This window comes from Camelus ferus, chromosome 19, assembly GCF_009834535.1.
Source record: "Camelus ferus isolate YT-003-E chromosome 19, BCGSAC_Cfer_1.0, whole genome shotgun sequence".
Taxonomy (NCBI): Eukaryota; Metazoa; Chordata; class Mammalia; order Artiodactyla; family Camelidae; genus Camelus; species Camelus ferus.
In genome coordinates this window covers 40,368,535-40,396,190 of record NC_045714.1, presented here as the reverse complement: position 1 = coordinate 40,396,190, position 27,656 = coordinate 40,368,535, and the positions used below count along the sequence as shown (strand labels likewise).

Sequence of the window (27,656 nt, the reverse complement as noted above, 5' to 3'; positions counted from 1 at the left end):
AGTATCCACCAGCCCTGAAGCAGGCCGCCTGGGAGGTCATAGAGCGCCCCCACCCAGACTGCACTTCTCACTGACCTTGTGGACTTGCAACTCCAAGCTGTTGAGGTAGATGTCCTTTGGCAGAGGGAGTGGTGAGCCCTCCTCCAACTTTGCTGGAAGATAAACAGCAGAGAGAGGTAGGCTGGAGAGAGAAGACTGGGGAGGCGTGAAGATGCAGAATATTGGATTTGCAGCTGACCAATGAGAGCAGGCTACTTGGAAATATGGCAGGCTGTTGGATTCAGTGCACACTGAGACACGTGCCTCTTCAGGAGTGGGCAGATGTGGACAGCCTCTTGAACTTCTGTTGGCCCCTTGGAGAGCCCTCTTCCACCTATCATCCAAAGTGGCCTGGGCTGGAGCATGCAGTATTTATATCCAGGGACTCATCCCCAAGGACCACCATCTCCCCCCTTTTCTCTTTTCCAGGCCAATTTCTCTGCTCTTCTCTCTTGGATGTAAAAGGCAGACGGTGAGGCCAGTTGGAGAAGGCCCTGGCACGGGAGGAGGCCTGCTGGGCTCTCAGGCAGCCACTTTCCCAAACACTACTTCCATCAAGGTCACCCAGCAAGTCAGTGACCTAACCTGACCAGAACCCAGGGTGCTGACTCCAGGTGCTCTCCACAGTGCCACTTGGAATTCCCCTCCTCCCTTGACCCAACTCCTTGTGCTTAGGGACCTAGCCCTCACCTCCTGAAAGTCTAGTGTGACCTCTAAGTCATGTTCAGTGCCTCCTGCTAGCTCCTGCAGCCCCCTAGTTCCCGCAGCTTTCTTCTGTTGTGGCATTTAACTAATTGTTGTCATTGACACGTCTGCCTTCCCAACAAAGTGTGAACTCCAGGCGGGCAAGGATCATGGGTTGCCCCAGCCACCACAGAAGAGAGGCTTACCTGGTTGATGAATGAATGAACCCTGAATCCTACAGAAAGGGTAGAATTCAGCTTTTGCATGGGGCAGTCAGTAGCAGCTATGCTTACCGTTGAGAGTTGGGTATATGATGTGGAGTGCATAGTCATTGAGGATGGATTCCATCAACACCACCTGGAGCAGAGGAAGGGCCAGAGCAAAGTAGTCAAGTAAGACATGAATAAAAGCAGGAATCCAAGGGAAAAGCATCTGGCTCCCCACTCTGGAAACATCAGGCTGTCATCCCATTTACAGAATAGAGGTTGACCATGACTGTCACCATCACACACAATTGATCCCTTAGTCACAGTCCCCCAAACCCCAAATCTCGGAATTTCATTCTCCATAAATACATGCAAGCTCATTTTGTGGCAAAACATGACCTGAACTGTCCTGGAGCTATTTAGTTTTGTTTATTCTACTTTGTGTGAGTGTTTTAAAATTTTGTTGCAAAAATAGTAATGTGTTTGGTTCTGGAATTCAGCCCAGGATCCTGCTGGAAGTGTTATATGACATAGGGGACATGCCCCATATTACCTCTCAAAAATTCCTGGTTCTGCAGCCCATCAGTCCTTTGGATAAGGGATTGTGCTCCTGGGCACTGTTATTACAATAGTGAACACAGACTGAGAGTTTACTATGTGTGAGATATTTTGTCAAGAGTGTGTTACTGAATTCATTTCCCCAACTCATATTACAGCCCCTATTTGGGGTAGATGCTATTATTATTATTCCCAGTTTACAGTCAAGAAAACAGGCTCAGAAAGGTTAAGTGATTTCCCCAAGGTCACACATCTAGTGAGTGGCAGAGCTGGTAGAACAGCCCAGACCTGTTTTCCTCCAAAGCTCACGCTCTTAATGTCCATGTCCTTTTGCCCCTGTAGCCCTATTTGGGGTGGTTAACTTTCAGACACGGTGTCCCATTTCCTGCAAGACTACAATGCGTCTTTATCTGGAACCTTGTCACTTCTGGAGCCCATCCATGAAGCTTCTTCCCATGAAGCCCTGCTTGGAGAGGACATTCAAGAAATGCTGAAGGAAAACAATTCACGTTGAAGGAACCGATGTTGGAGTGCTTCAGTTCCAATTTCAGCTTACTGTGCAGAGAAAGAGAGGAGCGTGGGTCACCCCACGCCATGGCTGGTACTTTCTCTGAGGTTACCCCAGTGGGGTGTGTGGTACTTAATGGGCAGGAACATTGCTGAGGGCCGGGCACCCAAGGGTTCCTCTGCAATATGCTGCTTGCGGATTTAAGGCTTTAAGCATGCACTCTGATTTAAGAAGTGACATTGTTAAAAACAATGTTTGCTGAGCCACTTTGATAACTTGAAGAAATGATACAAATACTTACTGGAAAAAGTAGAATACAAGGAGTGATGCACTGTACGTCTCCAATGATATGAAAATGTATTAAAAAGACTGGAAGAAAATATGAAACTATTAATGGTGATAGTCTATGTGGCAAAGTGATGGGTGATTCTGTTTGTTTTTTTAATACTCTTGTAATTTCCATTTTTTTCTTGCCATGAGCATGCGTTACTTATATAATATGGCAGTAGACAATAAAAATGGGAAAGAGAGGCACCGCCAATGATGCTGGCCTGCAGCTGGCACCCACTGGGGTGAAGGAAGGCAGAGTGGCTCAGGGCATCCTGATGGCTGCCCCAGCTGTCCCAATGATTTCCCTCCTAACAGGCTTTCCCTGGGCTGCTGACCTGGTTCCCTTGTTCGGGAATTCTCATTACCCTGGACAGATCTCTTTGTTTTCTGCTCATGCGGCAGAGAAGTTTTCATGATTCCTTGGTAAGAATCATTGTGTGAGGTCCTCGCAGATCCTCCTTACTTTGCTGTCTCCTCACAGTCTAAGCCCTTGGCTGTCTTCCCCTGACGCTACAGAGACCCCAAGCCATATGCAGAAACTCAAATTCCAGGACTCCCAAAGCCCCAAATGTTCATCATTAGCTTCTCTTTTTAAAGACCTCTTAAGGAGATGTCCATTTTAACAGGGTCAGGCCATTCTGTCAGCCAACAGCATCTAATTCTGAGGCCAGGAATTTGTTCCTCTGATGGACCCACTGCACCTGTACCTCAGCAGGGAGCAGCACCCAGAGTGGGTGAGATGTAGGGCGCAGGTGAGGGCTCCGGACAGAGGACACTGTTAGGACAAGTGCCAACCCCAGCAAGCGGTACGGTCCCTGCTGCCCCAAACCCAAACTCTCTTCCCACTGACTCTGGTTATATAAACACGTGCCTGTTGATGGGTATCTGGGTACATGGAGAAGTAAGCAGTGGCTTGCGGGTGCCTTATATCCTCCATCCCACATCTCCCACTTTTTGATATGTTAATATTGACAGTTTTTCTCAATCTTACATGTAAAGTTCTTGCAAACACAGCTTCAAGCCCCACCTTCTCCAACTAGAATGTTGTTCCTAAGTACCCTCTTTGCAGAAGTTTCAGCTGTTCCAGTGACGGCTGAGAGGGGGAAGTGAGGAGTCCAAAGCAATAGGGGCCTGAAGGTAACCTCTGCTACTTGGTAACTTTTCTCGGCTTCTGGGTTTTCCCCGAGGCGTTGTCAATATGTCTATGCAGACGGGCACCCGGATTGGAGAATGAGCTGGCGCCAGTGGAGAGCTGCTTCAAAGATTCAGCCCCTGCTCTATCAGTGAACCAGACTAGATGCTCCGATCACCCACCCCACCCCCTTCCCTCCCCCAACCATGGCCTCTTAACTTTCCTGTGGTCAGTGAACCAGCGATCCTGCCAGAGCTCATGTTGATGGTGATGGAGATGTTGGTTCTTTAGAAAAGCAAAAGGGGATGACCCAGACTCAGCTCATGAAGGCATCCTTTTGGGTCCCAGTCTAGGAGAAAACTCTTCAGAAATAGATACTGCAGCCAGATGTGGGACATAGAGGCAAAAAGCAGCTACCCAAGGATTATGGACTGAGGATGCAGAATGTTGGTGGCTTTGCAGCTGACTTTAAGAGAGGTGAGCTGAGGTTCCTGAGATCTCCATCTTCATGGGATCATCAAGAAAGGAATGAACCCAAACTAAAGACACAGAGCATTTGGTTAGGGAGACTGTCCACTGCTAAGCAGGCTACCGAGGGAAGTTCAGAGAGTCCCTGAGCCCTAGGCACATTTAAAGACACCAGTAATTGACACCTGTGTTTAAGGATGAAGCCTGGCCTGTCAGGGATGGGTCGAACCAGGTGACTCAATATGGAGGCCCCATAAAGCCTGTCCCATCTATGATGTTAGCTCTTTTACCTGAGTCTACTTCCTCTTTCCAGGAGGTGAGCTCTTACCTACAACACTTGAATGAGTGCTTGTGGTAGCATCACTGAACAGCTCCACTTTGAAACCTAACTGATGTCCCAAAGGCTTGTGGTAGGAAGAAGGGAACACTTTGTTTCCCAGCCAAAGGACAGAAGGCTGGCTTCTGCTCAGGCATGGATAAGGTCAGTGTCATTTTGAACAGTGGCCAAGTAGTATTAGAGATGGACAAGGAAGATCCTGTGACAGGTAGAGCCTGCTGTGTGTTTCCCAAGACTCACTTCTTTTATCACCTGGGCACCCAACTGGACTACATTTCCCAGCCTCCTTTGCAGTTAGATATGGCCATGCGACTGGGTTCTGGCCAATGGAATGTGGGCATAAATGTGTGTTACTTCAGATGTTGTCTGGATTTCCCAGTCTCCAGAACTGTGAGAAATAAATATCTGTTGTTTAAGCCACCCAGCCTGTGATACTTTGTTATGGCAGCCTGAGCTAAGATAGCACTTAAAAAATACCGTGTTGCTTTCTTCCAGCCTCCATGTTTTCTGATGAAAAACATGCTGCTATTGGAAGAGTTCTTCCTTTACAGATAAGATGTCATTTTTCTCTGGCTGCTTTCAAGGTTTTTTTTTTTTTTTTCCTTTATCCCACTTTTCAGAAATTTAATTATTATGTGTCTTGGCATAGAGTTCTTTGGGTTTATCCCATTTGGAATGTGCTCAGCTCTTGAATCTGTAGATTTATGTATCTTGCTAAATTTGGGAAGTTTTCAGCCCTTATTTCACTGCGTACTTTTTCAGCCCCTCCCACTTTCTCCTCTTCTGAGACTCTGAGGACCTGAATGTTAGATCTTTTGTTATAGTCCCATGGGTCCCTGAGGCTCTATTCATTTTTTTCAATCTATTTTCTCTCTGTAAGAAAGGAATGCAAGACCCACTCACAACATTCCAGAAATAAATAGCCTCCAGCATCAATCAGCTGTATAGTCTCCTAGTCCCTCAACTGAGGGAGGGGCTTACACTCATGGCAAACATGACCCTTGCTTGCCTGGGCCAGGCCCAGACTTACCGCCCTGAGATGGAAGAGTGCCTTGCAGTCAGAGGAGTTGGGCATGAGAGCGAAGGCCTGGATGTCCATCACTGGCATGAAGGTCACATTCCCGGGGGTGAACATCAGGAATGGCGCTGATTCAGGTGACGTCTCAAAACTCTAGCTCCATATTGGGATACAACCTGGCCAGATGGAGAAAAAGGGCAGAGACTCAGGGAGGACAAGAGACAGAGGGACCCCCAGCTGTAACTCAGAAGAACAGGTGGGAAGATGCCCAAGGCTCACATCTTCAAGGGCTCTAAACCAGCAGGGAAAAATCACAGGGTGGTGGGAATTGTATTTTTCAGAACTCCTTTTCAATGGACAGCTTTATGGTTGGAAAGGATGGGTGAGACACCCCAGTGGGCATGCTCCAAAAGCAGTGGATGGTCACCACACTGCCTCCTACTCAGGCCAGCTTGTGTTGACTCGTGTGCAAGTCTGGGGTCAGAGCTGAATTGCCCGGCTCAAGAAGGGGAAGACTGAAGACTCTTCTCCTCTCTGCCCCTGCCACTTTTCAGCTCTGCTCTCCATAAACATCAAACAAATACCAATTATTGGCCTAGCCCCCAATTATCAGCCTGCCCAATGTGCCCCCATTTGTGCCCTGGAAGGATCCTGTGTATTTGCACCGGTTGAGTGTCATCTCCCATTTGATCCTCCTAACAACCCAGTAAGGCAGGTTCTATGATAGTGATTCCCATTTGACAAATGAAGAAGCTGAGGCCCAACAAAGTTGAGTTGCCAACACAAAACAGCAGACCCCGGATTCAAATCCAGGCAATCTGAGTCCAGATCCTGTGTCTTTATGCTGCAAGGAGTCAGAGAGTGATGGGGATTTTGTACCAAAAAAAAAAAAAATCACTTAGTAACTTATTTTTATCCACTATTCTAATAAATAAGCTGTTTGGAGAAAATTTCTGGACAGCTCATAGATGTCCATCTACCGTCTCCACACCTGGCCCATGTCAACGGGCTTGTCTTGTCCTCTGTGATGAGCAGGCAGAGGTCTTACCTTAGGAACAATGGCCCAGAAGGAGTTGGTGTTCAGGAGGACTGGAGAGTCCAAGGGAATTTGCAGCAGACGAAGCAGGAAGTTACTTGAGAAGCAGGACAACAGAGTAGTCAGAGGTGTGGACTTCGAGTTCAGGCAGCCTGGGCTCACATACGGCTTCCACCATTTTTCAGCCAACTGATGGTTGATAAACTGCATTAGGTTCTGCACCCGGAAAAGGAGGGTGATAATAGCACTTGTGCAGGGTGTGTGAGGATGGAAGGAGATGATATACAGGTGAGGTGCTGAGTGCAGGGCCTGGAACATAGGAAGGACTTAATAAATGTGTTATTGTTATTTGCTACTTCTCAGGACGCTCCCCTAAAAGGTGAGAAAGAGCTGATAACCACTGCAGCCTGGATTTAATGTGCTTTCAGATATGGCTTCCCCCAAACTAATTTTCTTTAAAAAAATTTTTTTAAGAGGCGGGAGACAATTTGGTTTATTTATTTATAAATGGCAGTACTGGGGGTTGAATCCAGGAACTCATGCGTGTTTAACACGAGCTCTACCACTGAGCTATACCCTCCCCGCCTTCCAAACTCATTTTCTAGCCAGGAATCTCTCATTGTGCTATTCTCTACCCATGCCTATGACTTGCCCATCTTTCAGTGCGGCGAACCCTGCCTGCACCTGTCCACAGCCCACCTTCCTTAATCTCTTCCCGCCTCAAGATCCCCACTCTTCACCTGGGTTGCTCCTACAGCTCTGACCACCGTGCTGGGCTGTGGGCTGTGGAGCTGCGCCTCTCAGACCCCCTCTTCAAGGTGATCTGCTGGGGGGAGGGCAGTCGGCTGACAAGCCTCCACAACCCCCTGCCTCACGCTAAGCCCCACACTGTTCACACTGAAGCCATGCTCCTCAGACAGCTCCCAGCCCCTGACTGAGCACCGCTGGGGTGGTAGGGCTGGAGAATATTGTCAGATTCCAGGATTCAAGGTGATCAATTGAGAGCATGAGCCAGCATAAAAAACAAACTTATGGTCACCAAAGGGGAAAGGAGGAGGAGGAGGAATAAATTAGGAGTGTGGGATTAGCAGATACAAACTACTATATACAAAATAGATAAACAACAAGGTCCTACTGTATAGCACAGGGAACCATATTCAATAGCTTGTAATAATCTATAATGAAAAAGAATATACACATGTATAGCTGAATCGGCCATGAGCCAAGTCTGGCCTGGCGATACCTGCCTGGTAAAGCTTATGCAACTGCCTGTGGTCGGATCTGCAAGATCGCGCAGAGGATTTCAGCCTGGAGCCCGACTCCTTAGATTTCTGCCTGAGACGGCACTCCTCTCATTAGCAAGCTTTGTGCTGTGGCTCCCCATCAGCTTAGCTGAGGCTTCTCAGAGTTACAGCAGCACTTTTTCTACCCCCCCAGCTCTATCCTCCTCTCCCCGTTATCTCTCATGGGTGTTCCCCTGATAAACTTCTTACAAGTCTAACGCTGTCTTGGCATCTGATGCTTAGAGGACCTGATATGATACATCAGACTCTGTCTTATTTTCTAATAATAGCTGACATGAACACCTTGTGCATCAGACATCAAGCTCTTTGGAGACAGTCTCTCATACAGTCATCATCCCTGGGGAACCAGCACTCTTGGGATCCACACGCACAGATGGGGAAACTGAGGCACAGCCTGGCTTTCAACCCACATTTGGCAGGCTTCAAATTCCACATTCTTCCCCCGGCTCCCTAGAGCACCCTCAATGGGTCTACTGTCCTCCTGATATTCTCTCCTGGGACCCCCTCAGCCTCCTCCTTCCCTTACTCACATGCTTATTTTGGATGGTGAAGTTCATGAGCCCAGCCTGGTGGTACACCCTGCTGGCCATGTTGAAGACATATTCGGAGACAGCAAAGTAGATCATATAGTCATGTTTCTCGGGCAGCCTGATGAGCGGAGCATCGAAGGGGACTGAAAAGCTTCCGTTTTGGCCAAAGAATTCACCCTGGAGACAGAAGAACATATCAGCCACAAAGGTTACTACCAGAGAGGATGTCAGGCAGAAGCATCCAAAGCCTGCTTGGGTGGTGGCCGGGGTGGCGATTCCTCTCCAGAATGTGGGGCCAGGGATCCTGAAAGATTCCTTCTGGCCCCACAACATCTAGGCCCTGACAGCTGCGTGAAATCCCCCAATTATAGAGTCTTCTCCTTGGGTAGGGACCTATGTCCTGTGTTCTCCCAGGCTCAGAAGGTAGGGGAGGAGGCACAGCCCCACGATGAAAGCACAGACTCTGGAGCTTAACTGTGTGAGTTTGGGTCCTGGCCTGCCACTTACTAGCTCTGGGACCTTGGGTAAGTCTCCAACCTCCCTGTGCCTCAACTTCCTCACCTGCAAAATGGGGATAGTGCTGTTGGTCTGAAATACATTTTATGAAATACATTGATATCTGTACAAATACTTAAAACAGCATCTGACACATAGTTAGAAGCATATAAGTGTCAGTGAAATAAATGAAACTGGAGAGGGTGGCACTCCAGGTCCTGGCTCAACCCACAGAGGAGTTGTGGAAGAGACAGGATTGAAGACTGGATGCATTTTTTCCCTATCACTGCTGCAACAAATGATGATAATCTTAGTGGCTTAAAGCAAAACAGCTTTATTCCCTTACCTTTCTGCAGGTCAGAAGCTTAAACTCAGGATACTGGCAAGCCTGTCCTTCTGGAGGCTTCAAGGGCGAATCTGCTTCCTCGCCTTTTCTACCTTGTAAGAGGCCATCTGCATTCCTTGGCTTGTGGTCCCCTCCCTCGTATCACCCTGACCTTTAGTTTCACTCCAGCTTCTTGCTTCCATTGTCACATTGCCTCCTGTCCCTTATCTCCTGTCTGCTTTTTATAAGGACCCCTATGATTAACAGCTCATTAATCCAGGATAATCTTGTCATCTCAAGATACTTAATTTAATCATACTTGCAGGGACCTACAATAGGGAGTAAGGCAGGTAGTAATAATACTGCTACCGTATGCATGTACTAAGTGCCAGGCACTTGCTAAGCACTTTATACATGTCGCAATGTCTGTAGCAACTTTATGAGGTAAGGCTATTGTTATTCCAATTTAGTAGAGGCTCAGAGAGGTTAAGTAATTCTGCCAAGGTACCCCAGCACATAAGTGCTAGAGCCAGGATTTGAGCTCAGGTCTTCCAGACTCCAGAAAGATTTATTATGTTGGTTCAGAGACCTCGTCTTAGGTTTTGCTCTGCAATGCCAAGTACCACATCTGCCCACTGTGGGCACTGGCCAGGGATGTGGACTGACAGGCAGATGGACTGGAGAAGAAGAGTAGGAGCCAACTCTGGGAGGCAGGGCTGATTTTTCTGCCAGCCTTCAGCTATAAGGCCCTTTCTCCACAGCCCCTTACCTTGAAGGGCATGTGCAGGCCTTGGGAGCTCCTACTAAACTGTAGTCAATGCCAGCAATCTGGTTAACCATCAGGGTGACTGTGGAACAGGAAAGAGACAGCATTATTTACAGGGTCGTCAAACACAGTTGTGCAAGTACACTGCACAACTCCAGGGAGCTCCTTTCACATGGATTACAGCCTTTGGAGAAAGGAAATGAGGCTGGCGCTGATCCACAGTACCTTCAGTCACAAAGAGAGCACTTTATTCACTCAACATTTTTTGAGCACTTGCTGTATACTGGGGCTGATGAAACAGCTGAGTGGGACAGTCAAGGTCCCTGTCCTTATGGAGCTGACATTCCAGAGGGAGAAAAAAGACAACTGAATACTTGAGCAAATAAATGTAGGTAGCATAAGTCCACAGGATGATGCCAGCTATATAATGGGGGGAAAGTGGTGGGTAGGGATTCAGAGGAGGTGTCGCTTGGGCTGAGATCTGAAGGAAGAGTAGGTGTTTCTGAGTTACCACCCTTGATCACCTTACTCCCCCTCCTCCAGAGAACAGACCCTCAAGAGAGGTGGTCACCCCATATTCAACTCTATAGGATGGAGAAATACTCGACGGGGAAAATTCCCTCAGGGCTCTTGGGAGATGATGGTAATGATTCCAGGGGTACAGGGTGCCATGGTAACTGATGGCATCCAGAGGAGAGAGGGAGGCTCCAAACCTGGCAGAGTCCAGAGATAGGGCTCCAGGTAAGAGGCTGTTGACTTCCTGACCATTTCACAGATCTGTCAGAAGCGGATGAGAAAGCCAGGTGAGCCCCTCCTCCACCTCCCTCTCTGGCCGTGTCCCTGTTCCTGCCCCACCGCCAGTCCAGGAACCATGGGTTATAGGTAGGTGTGTGTGGGGAGGGAGCGTATGGTGGAAATGGAGAAGAAACTGCTACCTTCATCAGCCACAGCACTTGGACACTGTCCCATTTGGGCTAGCCTCTCACAGGTGGGTCTAGCTTAAGTGCCTAGGCTTTTCCAGAACCCACATTAAAACTGGATGGTGGTCAAGTCAGCACTGCCCTAGGGTCTGCTCTTGTCATGGTCCTCAGTTCAGTGTCTTGGCATGCCAAGAAGTGCAGTATGTCAATGCATTTATTAGACAGCACGGGGGACAAAGCAGAAGAGCTTCTTGAGGAGGCAGCTCTTGAATCAGAGGCTCCACCACCCATCCCCCAGCCTCTTTGTTTCCTCTTCCTACTTGGGTTCTTTGCCATCTGGGATTAGGGGACCTGTGGAGGAGCACGGAGCCTGGTCTGCAGGCAGTACTGACTAGGGCCACCAGGGACCCCCCCAAAGCAAAGCCTGAAGGAGCGTTCTCTGGAGAATTCCAGTCCCTCAGCTGGCCACCAATTTACTCCTCTGTGTCAAGACTGGGAGATCCCAGAAGTTCCTAGTTTGTAATTTCCTAACTTCAGCTATTCCTGCACCATTTCTGTGAATTCGCCGTTCTTACTTATTAATTTACTTAATATTTTCTTTACATCAAGTGATCTTTTAAAAACGACATATGTTTAGTAAAAAATTCAGAAACTTTCTATCACTCTTGTCAATGGGAATCGGGTATCCCTTGGCATAAACAGGATATAACTGGGAAAAAAAATACAAAGGATTGAAAAGCCACTGTGGAAGTCGGGCTAGACAAGGCTGCCCAGCAGAGAATGCCCCTCTTTGTTAAAGGAAAGTGTTCAGCATACATTAGCCCCAAACTGAGACTTCCCCTTTGAAAGAGAAAAAGGCCCACATAGGGAATCACTGATTCATTCTATCAGTCTGCATAATTTAATACCCAAGGCTCCACATGACTGAAAATCAACTGTTCATTTGGGGGAAGCTTCCCCACTTTGGGAACCATTGTTTTGTGCAAACTCCAAGCCAGCCTGTGTCAGCTGGGACTGAACTGGCTTTTCCCTGAGCATAGGGTAAAGGCAACACCACCTGGGCAGCCAGCTCTTCGGGCCTGAATCCATTCACCCCAAATCCCTCTCTCTGTAGAGCCACCCAGGGATTTGCACTCAGAGCCCCATGGAGGTTGAAGTCAGTGACCACACCCTCTGAAACTGTCTATTCCTTGGGCTTAGCCTCTCTGGCACCTGCCCTGTTCCCTCCTGGACACATGGTACTCAGATTTTTCTGGCCCGTATTTCCTATATTTGTAGGGCAGGGATCACAGTTTGCCTCTCACTTCAGCCTGCTGCACAGGGCTCCTGGGAGCACAAATAGCCATGAAAATAAGCTCCTCCCCTGTACCAGGCACTAGTTAGTGTCATAGCTATGATGTCATATGGTCCTCACAATAGTCCTGAAAGGTGGCTGCTGTGATTAGACCTATTTTAATAAACAAGAAGTCTAAGGCTCAGAGAGGTTAAGCCAGTTAACCAAGGCATCACAGCCAGCAAAGTGGCAGAACTGGGTAAAGGGTAAACCCAAAGTGTCTGACGGCAGAGATCATTTGCTCGACAGTGAAGGTTCCAGGAGGTAAAAACCAGTTGGGAAATGACTCTGACAGTAATAACGGTGAGTGCTCTGAACACACCCAGTGTACCGGGTACTCCATGTGGTCATCTAATCAAATCCTCACCAGCCCCCTTCAAAGTGGGGGTCATTGTCTCCACTTTACAGATGAGAAGACTGAGGTTCCAGGGAGTCCGTCAACTTGTCCAAAGATACTTCTTTAGACAGAGGGTAAATGGAAGAAGTACCTCTTAGCCTCCGAGACCAAGGCTTTTTCCAGAGGTGAGAGATACGAAGGGCCAACCTCACTGCTATTCTCAATGTGGTGCATTTTTTTAGGGGGGGAGTCTTATATAAGACATATTTTCCTCTACTTAAGATGAGAAAGATATCCTAGGTTTTCTTCCAAAAACTTTTAGATTTATTTGAGCATTTAAATCTATAGACCACTTAGAGTTCATTTTTGCATATTATGATGTGAGGGAAGAATTTAAAGTCACTTCTCCATATCTCTCTAATATTATCTACAGCTAGATGTCAGACACTCTGTTGGTTCTCAATGCCAATGTAGCATATGTGGTCAGACAAAGTTGGGAAAGCCCTGAAATTTGCCTTTGCATCATTAATAAAGAAGGTTTTGTTAAGCAAATTCAAATGACAGCCTTCTTCAGAGACAAGGCTGTTTCCAAATATCAGATGTGTGTGTGCTGTTGATCCGGTGTTAACTGCAAATCTGCTTATCCTTTTGTTTATCTTTTGTTCCAAGATATTTTTGAAACTGTTTTCAATTCTTTCATTGAAGAGGTTCAGGATCCAGCTGGAGAAAAGAGGAAAGAGGGTCAGAAACCACTTTATGATTCACTGAAGGGCCCGAACTTTCCCCATGCTGTTCCAAAATGGGACCCAGCCAGATGGATTTAATCCAAGGGAAGGTCACCCACGGTATTTTCCTGAATCAGAAATGTTAGTGGGAGTAGGCTAGTTAGGGTTAGGGTGTTGACTACGTACATCAGCTTCTCCAGCATCCTCTTCCTTCCTTAAAACTCACTCCCTTCCCAGTCCAGTCCTTGTGGTTCAGTGGGACTAACTCCACCTCTACCCCCAGGTCTAAAGGCAGGTCCTAGAGCCTGGCTCAGCCAATAAGAGTCCCTAATGGTTACCCAGGGATGGGCACGTAACCCCACATTGACCAATGAGAGCTTTCCTCAGGGCTTTTCTCGGTGCTGTAGAGGAAAGTTGGCTCCTGCTTGCTGAGATGGTGGGCTCTGAGGGCCGAGGAAACTGGAGCTTTCTGTGAGCATCTTCACGACTTTGAGGGTGCGGGACCCTGCCTGGGAAGGAAGCAGCCCTAGATCCAGAGACAGAGAGATTCCTGGTGACATTGGTCAAATACCTGGATCCAGTCATAGCTTTGAATTCATGTTGTGGACTTTACAAGTGTATATGGGCCAGACAAGGCCGTTTTTAATGCTTAAATATCTGGGTTGAATTTTTGTAACTCGCAACCTAAAGGAGGCTGGTGAATTTGGAGTCAAAAGTTCTAAAGACTGCCTGGGGAGAGGGAACAGTGGACCAAGAAGAATAGGAATGGATATGAATAGTTTGTTTAGAAAAAATGAAATGTGTGGCTCTTACACATAGGTAAAGATGCTCAACATTATTCACAACAAGATCAACAGTCACTAAAACTGAGAAACTCTCACCTGTTAGATTGGCAAAAAGTTAAATCTCTACTGATCTGCCCGTGCTGGTGGTCATACTTTGCTACCTTGCATGTGGGAGTGGAAACTAGCAAGCCCCTTGGAGAGCCATTTGTTAGCATAGATTAAAATTACGAAATTGCACGTCCATTTTAAGAATATATCCTATAGTTAATTGGCCCAGGTACAAAATGACATTATACCCAAGCTTATCCTTTGTAACACTGTTTGTAGTAACAAGAGACTGGAAGAAACCTCCCCTGACCCCAAACTAAAAGTTTATCAGTAGAGACTAATTATATAGATTTTAGTGTCATACCATGGAACACTTTGAAAAGTACTTTGAACAGGGCTGTAAAGTACTGTTCTGATGTAGTAAGGCTTATAAATCCATTGCTAAGTGAGAGAAGCCAGAGACATAACACTGTATAGAGCATGCTACCATTTATGTAAAAAATAAAAAAATAAAATATCTGTGCGTGCAGGCAAAGACTCTCAGGAGTGATACGTAAGACGCTGTTAACCTTGGTCACTTCTGGCAAGGAGAGCTGCTTGGTCAGAGAACCAGAGTGGAGAGATAATTTTTCGTTCTGCACCCTTTTCCGCTTTTTGAATTTTGAAGTACGTGGATGAATTACTCTCTTGAAAACTTAAAAAAAAATTTCCTCCTGTCTATTTTGCATCATCTTATGTTCCTAGCATTCAGCTCAGGATCTGACAAATCATAGGGGATCAATACATCTTTGTGGAATGAAAGATTAAGTAAAGCTGCCAAGTCCTCATTTTGGTCAAGACCATGAGTGTTTGTGTTTTCTGTGTTCCTGTCTATAGCACCCCAACCATGCAGCTACAACCACTATAATGAAGTAGCTAAAACATCTTGCTGGCTCTACTGTGTCCATTTCCACTTTGTGTGTGTGTGTGTGTGTGTGTGTGTGTGTGTAAACCATACAGAGTTTCATGGCTTTGCTCCTGAGAAATGGGGTATTATGCCCACCTAATGAAAACAATACGGTAGGGGAGGGTACAGCTCAATGGCAGAGCGGGTGCTGAGCATGCACAAGGTTCTGGGTTCAGTCCCCAGTACCTCCATTAAATATAAATAAATAAGCAAGCCTAATTACCTCCCTAATAAATAAATAAAAAGAAACTGCCATTAAAAAAAAAATACAAAACAACACGGTGGTTTGAAGCGATGCAGACTCAGCTAAAAGTTGCCTTTCCCAAACAGCAGCCTCGAGTTCAAAGCCTCTAGTGTTCGTGCAGAAAACATTTGTCAGTTGAATAAACGGACAATGAACAGCCTCTGGGTTCCCCAAAATGTAAATTCCCCTGAAACTGACAGGATTAAAGGACATTTTGTTCCCATCCACATGGTCACCCGACATGGACACTTCGAGCACAGCGTAACTGACTGTTTATTCTGTTTGCTACTGTCCCCCCGCCAGTCCCAGTCTGTTCTTCTCTGTGCCCTGGGGGGATGAAAACTGCAGATTCACCTCTCAAGCTCTCCTGCTCTCTGGGTGCTGATTGTTTTGGCTAATGGGAGGCACAGGCGGAAGGAGAGAGAAGCTGGGGTTATTTTTATCTAGGTGCCTCCTGCTGTGCCACTATACTCCTGTCCCACAGCCCCTTCTCCAAGTTTCCAGCTCTAGGCTCTGGTAACACCCTTCCCTCCCCTTGTTGAACACCCCTCATCCTGCCTGCCCTCCAGTTAATACTTTCTTCATTAGACTCCTTGTCAGTTAAACCTTTTGAGTTGCCCTCTGTGTCGTGCCAGGATCTGAGTGACGGAGTGCCAACCGAAACAGAGGGAGCAGGCAGTCATCCTTCATTCATTCATTCCATATTCACTGAGCAGCCCCTCCAGGCAAGTCCCTTCAAAACGCCAGCTTGCCATCGAAGGCAATCTTGCCCAGACTTCTGCAAACTTTTCTTAAAGGGCCAGATCGTAAACATTGTTGGCATTGCCAGCCATGTGGTCTCTGACACAGCTACTCAGCACTGCTGTTGTAGGACTAAAGCAATCACTGACATAATGTGAACCAATGGGTGTGACTGTGCTCCAGGGAATCTTACAAAAGGAGGTGGCGGGTGGATGTGGTCCAGAGGACTTAGTTCACGGACTTCTGATTGTGATGAATCCTAAACCTTGCTCTTATGTCTTATCAGAGGCATCCCGTGGGTGAGCTGGATGCTGAGCAGCTGTGACAATCTCCAGCAAGTGTGTGGGGTCATTTACCTTAGGTATCCGGAAATTTCAATGCTGACTTGGCCAATGGAGTTGCTACAGTGGGTCAGGGAGGCAGTGGGCTGTCCAGACTGGTCCTTGCCGAAGTTCAGAGAAACTGAGATGGAAATGTCATCCACACTCAGATCAAAAGTACCATATAAGTTGCTGGGTGGAAGAAATGAGAAGCAAGGAGTGTATAACCAGTCACCTCCTGAGAGAGGAGCCAGCACAAGCAGACCCAAGTGTGTCTCCCAGGCCCCACTAAACAGCTGTGTGCCCTGAGCCTCAACTTACTAACTAAAACAGCCAGTATTTATTGAGCATTCGCCACTTGCCAGGCACGCTGCTAACTGCCTAACATCTGTTATTTTCTTTAATCCACAACTGCATCTATGAAGTGGGTTATTATTGACCCCATTTTATAGACAATAAAACTGAGTCTTAGGGTTGGTCAGATCTGGGTCCTTTCTAGACTGGATGTTTCAGAACCCAGAAATGGAAGCAGGGGGAGAGGACAAGTCCTTGCCCAAAGCCAAGAGCCAGGAAACCCCAGTACTACTCACACAAAAGACTTTTGCACCTTCCAGTTCCCACTGACAGACACGTAGTTATTGAACAGGGAGGCTCTGATACCCTGCTCTGTGTGTAGTCTCAGATTAGAGTTCAGGAGCACGAAGCGACGGATCCTCAGTCTGGGGAAGGCAGATAGACTATCAGCCTTAGAAAAACCAGGCGCACATCAGTCCTCTGAGCATGAGTCCCCTCCAGCCTCTCATACTCTTTCAAATGTATTGACTTAAACAGCAAAAGGACAATTAAATCATCTCATCCGCGTCCTTCAAGGTCTGCTCAGGCTCTCCCTCCTCCAGGAAGCCTTCCACAACCTTCCAAGATCAAAGGCCTTCCTCTGATCTCTGACACCCGCCCCTATTAGCTGCTGCCGCCCGTCCTGCTCACTGGACTGTCACCACTGCGAGGACCCTGTGAGCTGACTTTGCATTATGTGTCTTGCAGCTTCCCTTTTGTAACCCCAACCCCCACCTGCACACACACTTCGAATACAAATAAGTGCTCACAGTTTAGATCTGAGATCACCCAGTGTGACCTGTGATCACCTGTGGGCCGTATATATGACAGGCACGCTTTAGACATGCTTTTCTTTTCCTATAGTGTTAAAAAAAAAAAAACCAGAATCAGTTGCCAACTTTTAAAATTAGAAAGTTTCACACCTAAAATATGAAGGAAAAGAAAACAAGATGTCTGGCTTTTCTTGAAAAAATAAAAAAGCAATGCTCATTTTCCCTTACAGCATCAATCAACTGCAGGTGAGTAGCAGCTGCCCCTCTTTAAATGGGGGCTTTGCCCTCCAAGTAAACACTGCACCAGTCATCTACTTGCTTGTTCTCAGGCCCATTCCCTGTCCTTCCCTCCCTCTGACCTATATTGGGTGGGAATGATGTGTGCAAACTACATTTCCCAGAACCCTTTTAACTGGTGTCTAATTAGGATTGGCCAATGGGAGGCACTGGGGGGAGGTGAGTGGATAGGAAAAGGGGAGAAGCCAGGGTGTTTCTTCTCTCTCTGCCTTGGATTGTATCTTTGGCAGTGGTTACATTTCCACATTGGGGCCAGCTCCTGCCAGACAACCCCTTCCTTTATGATCCTAGCTCCTACCTAGAGGCCCTGGCTCCTGTGCTCTGTAGATACTGTCTTCTATCTTTGTCTCTCCAGCTTTTAGTGATGTTAGTGACTTTTGTTTGTTGCTCATTTGGGTTTCATCATTCCCTGTTTGGCTTTTCAGCTCCTCTAACACCTCTGAAGCAAATTCCCTATATGCAGTTGCCTCCATTGAAGTTCCTGGCATGGGTTTTTGATTTTCTGGCTTGTCCCTGATGGATATATTCACCCTGCCTGGTACACCCATCTGTCTTACTCACACTCCCTTGTGGTCATTTAAGTCAGTGGCTCTTGTCAGATCAACACTCATTAGTTCACTCAACAAACATTCACTGAGATCCTGCTCTGTCAGACCTGGCTCCAGGCACGGAGGCCACAGAGATACAAAATCCAGTCCCTGCCGTTGGAGAGCTCACTGTTGGTGGCAGATCTGGATGTTAACAGACCACAGTAACCGTCTGTGAAAACCAGGTGCAGGGGGTGCTCTAGAGCCGTGGGGAGGGGCAGTGCCCTCTAAGTGGCATGGTCTGGATATTTTGTGTATGTGTGTGTGTGTATGTGTGTGTGTGTGTGCATGTGTGTGTAAATTTATAGTAGCTTCTCTTTGCCCACTTTTTTAAGGAAATTTTCTTGCAAGACTTGGGGAGGATTCTAAGAGGCAGCCATTTCTACTAGTGATGGACAGATGATTCCCAAGGACCGATTCTGGACACTGAGCAGGATGGGGATGGAATATCCATGCAGTCAAAGAATGGATGAGAAGAGAGTAAGGGGTGAGGACTCTAAGACAATATGAGACAGTTGGAGGGAGTTTAAGGTCAGTGAAGTCTCACAGGGAGGGAGATTAGGAACTGGGGCTGCTCACCAGAAACCAGGAGGCTCCCTGCTTTACTCCTCATTGGAGATGTGTGTGGGTGCTATCTTCAAGGGGTAGTATGCAAATAAAATGTGAAAAGATCCCAGAAAGACTTAAAGCCCTTGATTACAAACCCCTAACAGACTCTGGAGGGATAGATGGTGTGTCTCAAGCAGGTCCCTAATCTGGGTAATCAGGAGAGTAGCCAGGGGATCCTGGCAGAGCAACAGTCCAGGGCTGGTCTTCGCAGGACTGACATAGGGACTGATGAATGGTTTCTAAGGGTTTCCCTCCCATATGGATAATTCAAAAATCACATAGCACCTTCCAGAAATCCCTCAAGAGCTGACCATGATCCCTTTGCCTTTAGTCCAAGTGATGATCCCCTGTTTATCCCCACGACCTTAGGTCCCCATGACTCTAGGTTCCCATTCTTCTTCCTCTGCTGCCCCCATGGTGGAGAATAGGGTGCTCACCCGCTAAACACATAGTTCACGTTTCCAATCAAACAGATTCTGAAGCTTCCCGAGAAATCAGGCAACTTGATGGCAGACAGCTCCTTCTTCAGGGTGGCTATTCCATACTGGCGGGCTGGGGGAAAATGGGGGGTGTTGCGTTAGCTCATTCAGGGGGAGGGAGCTAAGTATAACAGCTTAATGGTTGGGCTTTGGAATCACGTGGACTGGGAATAAGTTCAGGATTTACCACTTACAACTGGTGTAATCCTAAGCAAATCCTTAAATTCCCTGAGCCTCAGTTCCCCCATCTGTAAAATGGCAATAAGAATAAGAATAAGGATAACAACCTGAGACAGAGAATTAAGTTAGCTCGTGAGTGCAAAGTACCAGGTAAATGAAAATCATTGTTATTTATTCATTCAACAAGATCGTGGAATCAATCATGGGATACAGAGGGGCTTTTGAGGAATCATTTACTGCAATATGGTCAACCCTTAGCATTTTTCACTATTGCCTGGGCCCTATGTTAACAATTCAGATTCCCAGACCCAACTTCAGCAAGTTGGGTGGATCTCTGGAATCTGTGTTTTAACAAGTGTCCCAGCAATTCTAATGCGGGTGGTCCACAGACCACCCTGGGAACAATACTGACCTAATCAGTATTGTTGCCCTTGGCTCCTGTTATTCAAGATGAGGAAACTGAAGCCTGGAGGGTGACATATCCAAAGGTTTCTAAGATAGGCAATGGCAGAATCCCAGCCTGTGATTCCTTGTCCTGATGACCACACCACCCTGGTGGGCAAGGATGGGCACCAGAGGAATGACATCCCCCTTCACCCTTACCATATTTCAGGCCTTTTCTGGTGATCTTGCCCACGATCTCAGGATTAGGTGTTCCTTCTCCAAACCTGGTGACCTCTGCCAGGAGCAGTAGGGCTACTACCACACAGTATGGTCTGGCCATCATCCTGTCCTCAGCTCCTTCCTGGGTAGAGGTCGGTCAGAGTCTCTTTGTAGGAGCCTCCCTTCCTGAAGGTGACAGCAGGGGCTTAGGCGCTTATAAAGCCAGGGGCCAGATGAGGAACTGAGCCAGCTGGGAGGGAGAGCAGAGAAAGTTCAAGGCTTCGGGGCAGCTCAAGTTCTAGCAACTTGAGATGAAGGGGAAGGTTGCTTGTGAAACTGTTTGAGGTTTATTTCTGGCCTGAGAATAGCCGAAGTGGTACCACCACCTCCACCCTCTTCCTCTTCCAAGTGCTGCTGCCCAGTACTGCCAGAGGAGCCTGCCTACCCACACCTCTCTCTGGCTGAACACCTTCCATTCATTCACCACTATCTACAGACTGAAATCTAAACACCCAGCCTGGCAGTGAAAGCCACTGCAACTTGGCTGCGAGACACCTCTCCAACCGGACCTTCCACCGTCCCGCTCTGGCTTCGCTGGAGTCCACTGTTCTCCACTTAGGCCGTACAAGACCATCCCAAGTCAGGTCACAAAGACGATGAATGGATTCCACAACTTGAGGCTCCAGACACATTTAGACTTTCTCTTGCCTATGTTGTTTTAAAATCAACTTTATTAAGGTATAATTTATATGCAATAAACTGCACACATTTTAAGTGTTACAGTTCGATGCGTCTTGACAAATGTATACATCAGTGCAATCACATCGTAATCAAAATAAAAAACACTTCCATCACCCCAAGAAGTTCTCTTGCCTCTTCCCAATCTCCTTCCCCACCTCCTATCCCACAAACCACTGATCTGCCTTCGGTTGTCATTGATTCATTTCGCCTTTTCTGGAGCTTCATATAACCGGACTCATACAGTGTGTGTTCCTTTCTGACTGGCTTTTTCACGCAATGTTAGTTTTCTGAGATTCATCCATCTTATTTCATGCATCGCTAATTCATTCTTTTTTTTTTTTTTTTTACATTTTGTGTATATTTCCCTGTGCTATACAGTGTAGTCTATTCTACAATTTTGAAGTCCCAGTCTATCCCTTCCCACCCTCCACCCCCCTGGTAACCACAAGTCTGTATTCTCTGTGAGTCTATTTCTGTCCTTTATTTACGCTTTGTTTTTGTTTTTGTTTTTTAGATTCCACATATGAGCGACCTCATATGGTATTTTTCTTTCTCTTTCTGGCTTACTTCACTTAGAATGACATTCTCCAGGAGCATCCATGTTGCTGCAAATGGCATTATGTTGTCGGTTTTTATGGCTGAGTAGTATTCCATTGTATAAATATACCACCTCTTCTTTATCCAGTCACCTGTTGATGGACATTTAGGCTGTTTCCATGTTTTGGCTATTGTAAATAGTACTGCTATGAACATTGGGGTGCAGGTGTCATCCTGAAGTAGATTTCCTTCTGGATACAAGCCCAGAAGTGGGATTCCTGGGTCATATGGTAAGTCTATTCCTAGTCCTTTTGAGGAATCTCCACACTGTTTTCCATAGTGGCTGCACCAAACTGCATTCCCACCAGCAGTGTAGGAGGGTTCCCCTTTCTCCACAGCCTCTCCAGAATTTGTCATTTGTGGATTTTTGAATGACGGCCATTCTGACTGGTGTGAGGTGATACCTCATTGTAGTTTTGATTTGCATTTCTCTGATAATTAGTGATATTGAGCATTTTTTCATGTGCTTTTTGATCATTTGTATGTCTTCCTTGGAGAATTGCTTGTTTAGGTCTTCTGCCCATTTTTGGATTGGGTTGTTTATTTTTTTCTTATTGAGTCGTATGAGCTGCTTATATATTCTGGAGATCAAGCCTTTGTCTGTTTCACTTGCAAAAATTTTCTCCCATTCCGTAGGTTTTCTTCTTTTACTTCTGGTTTCCTTTGCTGTGCAGAAGCTTGTAAGTTTCATTAGGTCCCATTTGTTTATTCTTGCTTTTATTTCTTCTAGGAGAAAAAATTTTAAATGTATGTCAGATAATGTTTTGCCTATGTTTTCCTCTAGGAGGTTTATTGTATCTTGTCTTATGTTTAAGTCTTTAATCCATTTTGAGTTGATTTTTGTATATGGTGTAAGGGAGTGTTCTAGCTTCATTGTTTTACATGCTGCTGTCCAGTTTTCCCAGCACCATTTGCTGAAGAGACTGTCTTTATTCCAATGTATATTCTTGCCTCCTTTGTCAAAGATGAGTTGACCAAAAGTTTGTGGGTTCATTTCTGGGCTCTCTATTCTGTTCCATTGGTCTATATGTCTGTTTTGGTACCAATACCATGCTGTCTTGATGACTGTAGCTCTATAGTAATTCATTCTTTTTTGTTGTGGCGTCGTGCTCTGCACTGGGAGCTAGAACAATCCTTTTATGATACTTGTAATTTTCTTTAACTAGGAAATACGTTCACATGGTTCAAAAATCAATCAGTATAGAAAGATGTGCAGTGAAAAATCTTACTCGCATTCCCCTTTTGCCTCTCCTCCCCATCAAATCAACATGTTTCTACTGTGATAAGTGCAAAGATACAGAAGGTGCTTTGAGAGCTTATCTTCTAGGGCTCATGGGAGCACAGAAAAGAAGCAATTAAGAGAGTAGAAGTGGTCAAGCTTGGTTTTGAAGTACGTGTAGAAGTTTGGCAAACAGATACAGAGAGGGACGTTACCCTGGGCTGGGAGGACAGCAGGAGCCCAGGCATGGAGGCCTGAGACAGCACAGGGCATTCTGGAAGGCGCAAATAACTGTGCGAGAGTAAAGGGTTGCAGGTGGAGGAGAGAATGAAGGAAGAGGAAGCATAAGCATGGGCCAGAATCCCCTCTTGAAGGGCCCCATTATCCAGCATGGAGTGGTTTTATTCTCCAGTAACTGGTAACCCCTCTACTGTGTTACATCCTCCGTTTTCCCTAGAGAGGGAGCTCCCTTCCCGACTTCTCAGCCCTGATTCCATCACTTTTCAATCCTGTTTGGTTTCATTTCTGACTCGGTCCTGTGCATGTAAAATCTCAATCTCATGTTCTACTTAGTGTTTCTACCCCTGTGCGGGCTTCTGTGGCTCTCATGGCTTGGAGCGTGCGGGCATGTATGCGTATGTGTGTGTGCGTGTTTGTACAAGAGCATGTGCTTACACACATGTGCCTGCATGTGTGTGCATCTGTGTGTGTGTGGAGGGGTGGCCTTCTCCTCCACGTACCCTCCCTCTTCCCTGCTCTGTTCCTGTGAAGAAGAGGGAGGGGAGGCCACCTGGGGGAGTTGAAAGTCCTCTTTGTCTATCCAAGCTGGATGACTGTCAGCCCCGGGTGGGTAAACAGAGGCTCCCAAAAGACCTGTCAATGAGGGACTCAATTCCAAGCAGCTGTCTAGACAAGAATCAGCCCTTGGGAGACTCACTCTCTACCTGCAGCCCCCAAGTTTGTGTCCTCAACCCTAGGCTTGTGGCCAGAATCGAGTCCAGTTCTCCTTTCCTTTGGAAGACAGGATCATCTCAGGGAGGTGGTCCATGCCTCTTCTTTGCTTGCTTGCTTGTAGCACCACTGCATCTCTCACCAGTGTTCTTTATTTCTGCTCTGGATCACAAGGGCTGTTCAGCAAGCCCTGGACTCCGCTGATAACCAATTAGGAAATGAAATGTCAGTCTCTGCTTGTTTCAGAATCCCTACATTTCTAAGAGCAGTTCTCTTTGTGGCCCTTCTGCCTTGGCTTTGTTTAAGGGACCAGTTGAGAATCTGTTCCCCTCTCCCACAGGACGGTGTGGGGAAGGGAGAGCTGAGAGTCTTTCTTTACAACTCTCTGGGAATAGTTTCATCAGGAGAGTGTTCAGGTCAGGTTTGGGTTCTACACAGAGGTCCAGCAGCAGCTGGGGATGGAGAAGATCCACGCGAAGGATGCCCACAGGGTTGGACTCCAGAATGACTGAGGGGACAGCACGTGCTGCCTGTACTAGTTTGCTAGGGCTGCCATAACAGGGCACCACAAACTGGGTGGCTTAAACAGAGATTTATTTTCTCATAGCTCTGGAGGCCAGACATCTAACATTGAGGTGTGGGTGGCACTGGTCCTTCTCAGGGCTATGAGAATCTGGTACAGTCCTCTCTCCCCTTGCTTCTGGTGGTTTCCTGGCAAGCTTTGGCATTTCTTGGCTTTGCAAACGGATCACCTCGAATTTTGCCTTCAACTTCACATGGCGTTCTCCCTGGGTGCACATCTGTCTCCAAGTTGCCTTTCTTTTTAAAAAATAAGGACACCAATTGTGTTGGATTAGAGGTCCACCCTAGTGACCATCTTAACTAATTACACCTGAAATGACCCTATTTCCAAATAAAGTCACATTCTGAGGTATTGGGGGACTAGGACTTCAACACATGAATTTGTCGGGGATACAATTCAACCCATAACAGTGCCTCATCAGACGTAAGGAGTGAGGATGACAGTGCAAGTCATGGCATGGCTGTAATTTGAGTCAAGGGTCCATACAGCTGTTCCTCCGTGAGCCTGTATTCCATCCCCCATATGGATATCCCCCAAATGTGCTGCCAACCTTGCAGGGCTGTTGTGAGGATTAAATAAAATAGCCATTGGGGCTGTACTGAGCGCCTGACACTGTTGAGCTTGGGCAGTGAGGCCATCGGGGACCATCCTCTGAGCTGGCCTCCTGAAGTGTCACCTCTTGCTGGGAATGTGGAACCCAGTAGTTGAGAACATCCCGTAATCACAGCGTTCACTTCTCCTTTGGTTGAAACTTAAGGCAGAGCCAGGAAATTGAAAGCTCGTGCTTCAGAACTCAAGGGTTAATGCTCCTCAAAAGCCGTGGGTTGAACACGTGCCTTTGAGACATTTTCACAGATTCTGTCCTCTTCTCTGGCCCTCTGTGGCATCTGGAAATGTTTCCTTTGTAATCTCATCCTGGGACTGGTTCCCCCACTGCTCTCCACTCAAATCCTTCTCCTAAGGTCTGGGGGCTCACTCCAACCCATGAACACCCATGGGTGGCCTGGCCTTGGCATTTTTCTTCTCCCCACAATGGGACCACTTGTGCTCTGTCTTGGGTCCACCCCAGGCCTGCACAGACCTTGATCTACAGCAGTGACATTGTGTTTTGCATTGGTCCTTTATCCAGGCTTGATTCCATCCATCTGCTTCTTCCAGGACTGGGCTGAAGTTCTAGCTCACCTGATTAAAAAATACCTTCAGAAGCAATATCTGTACATGATAAAAAAATGGTACAAATGGGTGAAAATAATTCTTCCTTCCACCCTCCTCCCCAGTCCTCCACCTCCCTTTCCCTGAGGCAGTGTCTTTCTCATCCCTCCAGAAGCACTTCGTGCCCACAGAATCACACATGGTAACCCAAGTCCTCTACACCTTGCTTTTTGCATTAAACAATAGAGCTTGGAGATGGTTTCATATCAGCAGTGCTGATCTGGCTCATCTATTTTAATGACCATAGAATATTTCATTATATCAAAGTTCAGAATTTATTTAACCAGTCTCCACTTGATGGACATTTGGATTAATTCCATTCTTACTATGACAAACTGTATTGCAAATAATATCATTGTGCAAATGTATTTGTGTGCAAGCGTGAAGATGTCAGTGGGAATTATTCCTCGAAGCAAATATTCTGGCTGGTGGGATATGTGCATTTATAAGTTTTGCTAGTTTTTTTTATATTCTCTTCTAACAAGTTGAACTCATTTACATCTATCTGTTTCATTTTGGGAAGGGCTAGGGGCTTTGCCTCTGAAACTTGGGCCAGGAGTTGGAACCCACTTCTCGTTTGTATGCCATTACATGGATCACTTTGAAACTGCTTTTCGTTCCCCTCTAAAAAAATTTGGTGTTATGTCAAAAACACATTTACTGTATAGAAATACAATCTTGTTTATGATATTTACAACTGTACTCCTACCTTTCAGTACACTATTTGACACATCGTAGGCACTCAATAAATATTTGATAAATGGAATGAGTGAATAGATGAGTGAAGGAGACTGATAAACTTAAAGCTTTGACTTCATCTCTCTCACTCAAGTGGGCCAAACGGGGAGACACTGTGTAGTAGAGCCAATTGACTGTCTAACCCGAAGCCATTTTCCCACAAGCAAGTCCTGGGTTTTGTTTATGTCGACTCCTCCTCCTTGTGATGCTAGTAAATTCTGACACAGTTTAGTCAGTCAGTATCATTCCCTTGCCAGCAATTAGCTTAGAAGAGGCATGTCATTCAATTCTGGCCACTGAGGTATAGAAGTCTCCTGTAGAAGATTTCCTAACTGACAATAAATAAGCTGCATGAGAAGACATATCCCCTCTTCTGCTGGAGATTGTCATGTAAATATGTGATTCCTGGAACTCTGGCAGCTGTTTTGGGGTAGTGAGGGGAGCCAGCCAAGGACAGACTGATGTGCTGAGGGTGGCAGAGCAGAAAGAGAAAGAAGCTATGTCTTTGGTTAAACATGGAGCTACTGAGTAAGCCAAACCTAGAGCTGCTGACTGTAGTATTTGCTATTATGTGAGATAATGATTCCTTACCATTTTCTCTTACTTGCAGCCAAAAGCATCCTAAATGAAACCTATTGCCTTGAGAACTCACATGCCTGAAGAGCATTTAGAATGCAGACAAGGGATATTGGAAGTGTCAGATGCCTTATGTATCATGAAATTATTTTGTCTAATCAAAAGGAGAAGAACAAAAAATGAAAGCACTATAAATGTATTGATGAAAATTTGGCAAAGTAGTTAAGAACCTTGCCAAAAGCAGATTCTAGGAGTTCACCACAGCCACCTAAATTAGGCTCTCTGGGTGGGGCTCAGGAATCTGCAGCTATAACCTGTCCACCAGGTAATTTTGATGGACACTGAATTATAAGAACCACAGTTCTCAGCTTTGATCACTTTCCGGGTGAAACCTGCCCACTCATGCCCTGAGCTGAGGCATCTCTTCCCTGTCCATCTTGGGTGGGTTAGGTTTTATGCTAGTCTCCCCCTTTCCTAGCTTGCACCATTCTTTGTCTTGCTCCTATAAACAATTTCTCCACACTCTATGGCCTCTCAAGCCATTATACTCTTTTCTATAATCACATTCTAATTGATAACTCTTCCCTGCTTCCCTGCAACTTCCATTTGTTGGCCCCAATTCTGACTCCACGATTGTCAAGAAAAAGCCTAATCCCTTTCACATATAAATTTTCATTCATTTTTTCTTTCCTTTGGTCGTTCAATACAAATGCAATCTGCACTTACCGCGTGCCAGGCACTGTGCTAGAGCCAAGGCACCATGGTGAGTGGGACTTTTCCCAAGGCCAGCTGCTACTCATCTGTCAGGTTCCAGTGTAAGTGTCCCCGTCTCAGTGAGGTCTCCCTGGATGACTATCTAAATACACTCCCACCCCATGCCACCATCATTCTCTACCTCAACACCCTCTTCATTCCTTAATTTCTTTCACTTTCATTCCTAAAGGATATTTTTGCTGGATCTAGTTTTTCCTTTCAATACTTTGAAGATGTTATTACACTGTTTTATGGCCTCCATTGTTTCTGACAATGTCACTGATCATTCA

General features: G+C 46.4%; 1 protein-coding gene across 1 annotated transcript; it reads right to left on the bottom strand.

Annotated features, from left to right (window-relative positions):
* Positions 1–36: 36 nt before the first annotated feature.
* On the bottom strand, positions 37–20,441 carry LOC106730101 (lipopolysaccharide-binding protein). The gene is made up of 12 exons (XM_014562472.2): positions 19,997–20,441; positions 19,172–19,286; positions 16,726–16,854; positions 16,172–16,327; positions 15,651–15,712; positions 9,740–9,818; positions 8,992–8,995; positions 8,151–8,327; positions 6,329–6,532; positions 5,293–5,433; positions 1,017–1,080; positions 37–152 (listed from the first exon to the last, which is right to left on the bottom strand). The coding sequence occupies exons 1-12, from the start codon at positions 20,118–20,120 to the stop codon at positions 37–39; spliced, it is 1,371 nt and encodes a 456-aa protein (XP_014417958.1). The 5' UTR covers positions 20,121–20,441.
* Positions 20,442–27,656: the final 7,215 nt, after the last annotated feature.